Below are 2,500 nucleotides of genomic sequence, written 5' to 3' on the forward strand. Positions count from 1 at the left end.
AATAATAATAATGATAATAATAATGAGCATATTCCTGTTCGTTTCTTCATAAATGCATCTTTATATTTGAACGTATTTCTTCAAGTTTTTATTCTTTTTACACATTCTACCTTTTCTCTTGAATCTTATATTATCTCTGCTTGTCTGAATGACCTGGAGGGCCTTTTGAGTTGATCCCGTGTTGCCTTCTTCACAAATGCCCTGACTTGCGCCCTGCTTGCCCTTGAGGTTCCCCGTGTTACCCATATCCCTTGGATTTATATATATGTTCCATTAGACCTTGTGACCGATATTAAAAGATCTTGACTATTAGGAATCCCAAAGAGTGCCACTAGTAACAATGTTGTGCGGGCAGATTATCTTGCTATAATTTACTTTATAGGATGGTAGAAAAGGTAGAGACTAAAATAAATGATTATAAAAAAGTGTTGGAAATCAGTGAAGAAAAACAGAACAAAAATTGAATCTGACTGATATGATTCAGTGTTATTTGAGTTACATTTGTACCCAAGAGAATGTTATGTTAAAAGGTGGTGTCTCCGGGAGTTCACTGATTTTCATAAGGATGCTGACAACACAGCAACGTTTAAATAGCTTTTCTCCGATCGCTGACACAGGCCTCCTCGAATACTTTAATAAAATGCAGAAATTGTTTTGCCGTATGGTGGCTAAACGACAAGCGACGGAACGAGATATTGCTGGGAAGTTTGTTACAGGTAGGCTAGTTTTCATTATCACACGTGTGTTTGGCGACATATATCGCCATTGATGAGTTAGAGAAAATATTTGATGAGGAAATGCCTGCAAATGAAAATGCTGTCATTCGTGATCACACGCTCAAATATCTATGGGAACTCAGGGATGATGATGTAAATGTTAAAATCATTTATTGATTTTAAAAGTCCATCCATGTGATTGTGGATTTGAAGCGTGCGATATGGACACCTTGGCATCAATACAAAAAATAAAAGAAAATTGGAAGGAAAGAATGTCTAATTCCATTTGCTATAATGGTTATTAGTTGTTGTGACATGCCGTCTGTTTATTTGCTTCTAAATTGCCCTCTGTACAAGGAATTACTGGAGTTACCATCTACTGGCAGCGCACAGGATTAAACGCAGGAATGAAGGGAAAGGCGAATAAAAGCTTTTCATGCTGCAATGCATAGTGCTTATGAATGCATATGTAGGTAATAAATAAGCAGCGTTTCATGATAAACTAAAAGATACCAATTGTACGAACTTCAGTATAGCAAAAACATCATACATTTCTGAATAATCAACAGTGCTTTAGCAGCAAAATGTGTAAAATGTACGAGGTTATCGTGAAACTAAACCAAAAACTTTCAACTTTGCATCAGGGTCACAACCCCCTGATACCGTTTGATTCTGATAAGATTGGCTTTTCTCGAAAGGCAACCGTAAGTTCTAATTGAAATCACGTGAATGCCTTTTTTATAAACAGCAATTGTTAAAGTGCCCTTGTTAACGTATGGCTAAAAAGGCTGTAATGATAGCCTTTTTTGTACATAAATATCATTAACATCTGTACCAGAATGTTGCCAGAAATTTCTTTGATACCAAAAATAACGAAGAACTTGCAATGGTAAGGATGATAATATCCACAGAGATATAAATTTAAAAATTATTCTCATGATTTGTTTAAACATGATCATAAACATAACAGCAACAAGTTACAGTTCAGTAATAAACAAAAGTAACAATCAAAATCCTGTTAGTTCTTTTGGAAACGTCTACGCCAGTTAGCTTTGTGTTATTTTTCACGAGAAAAACGCAGGTAGAAGTTTAGTTCTGAGTTCCGTTTTTTTTTTTTTTTTTTTTTTTTTTTTTTTTTTTTTTTTTTTTTTTTTGCACTAGTGCTAAGAGGTGAACGATATTTAATATGAATTTATATATAAAAAAAATCTCATTAATGTTTCTTTCTTCCTTTTTCACCTTTATTCATTTTCTAACTTTTGCCTTTCCTTTGCTTTGCACCGTTGGTGTTAGACTTTTTGAAATTTACTTTGATTTGAGAAGCACCTTTAGTGACTATTTTATGAACCTGTATTTTGATATAAAAACATTTTGCGAAGGGTTATTTTGGACTTTTTGGAGTAAGCTCTTAAAGTAAGCTTTAAACTGGCACTTGGCAGTTTTGTTTATTTGCCACGCAAGATTACGTGGTATTGTTTGTCTGTTCATTTTTCGATATCTGTATTCCCATCTCATGTTTTTTCACACATACTCCATGTTCTGTTTAACGCAAGTTACCTAAATGAATAGAAGGTATCACCCTTGGACTCCAGTCGGGCTCAGACTTTTATCCTAGTTGCCAGGTTGGTTCTGTCAGACCCTAGGCTGCTGACCCTTTACCTGATACACCACAGTTGTAATGACGTCAACATTTTTAGACACAAATGTAAAAGAAAGAGAGCGATCACCATACCGTGAAGGAAGTCTGCCCTGCACACCGACTGAAGTCAAGGCGGATCCTCTGC

The 2,500-nt window shown here is 35.3% G+C and overlaps 2 protein-coding genes across 2 annotated transcripts in view; one reads left to right on the forward strand and one right to left on the reverse strand.

Moving 5' to 3' along the window:
- The window catches only part of LOC113816722 (uncharacterized), a 37,859-nt gene that overhangs the window by 27,821 nt on the left and 7,538 nt on the right, over positions 1–2,500 (forward strand). The window lies entirely within an intron of this gene.
- The window catches only part of LOC113827819 (uncharacterized), a 10,728-nt gene that overhangs the window by 7,490 nt on the left and 738 nt on the right, over positions 1–2,500 (reverse strand). The window contains exon 1 of the mRNA XM_070134437.1: positions 2,449–2,500. This exon is cut by the window's right edge and continues 738 nt beyond it. Coding sequence (XP_069990538.1) covers positions 2,449–2,500 — 52 coding nt within the window. The remainder of the gene's footprint in view (positions 1–2,448) is intronic.

Source organism: Penaeus vannamei, chromosome 19 (genome assembly GCF_042767895.1).
Source record: "Penaeus vannamei isolate JL-2024 chromosome 19, ASM4276789v1, whole genome shotgun sequence".
Classification (NCBI taxonomy): Eukaryota; Metazoa; Arthropoda; class Malacostraca; order Decapoda; family Penaeidae; genus Penaeus; species Penaeus vannamei.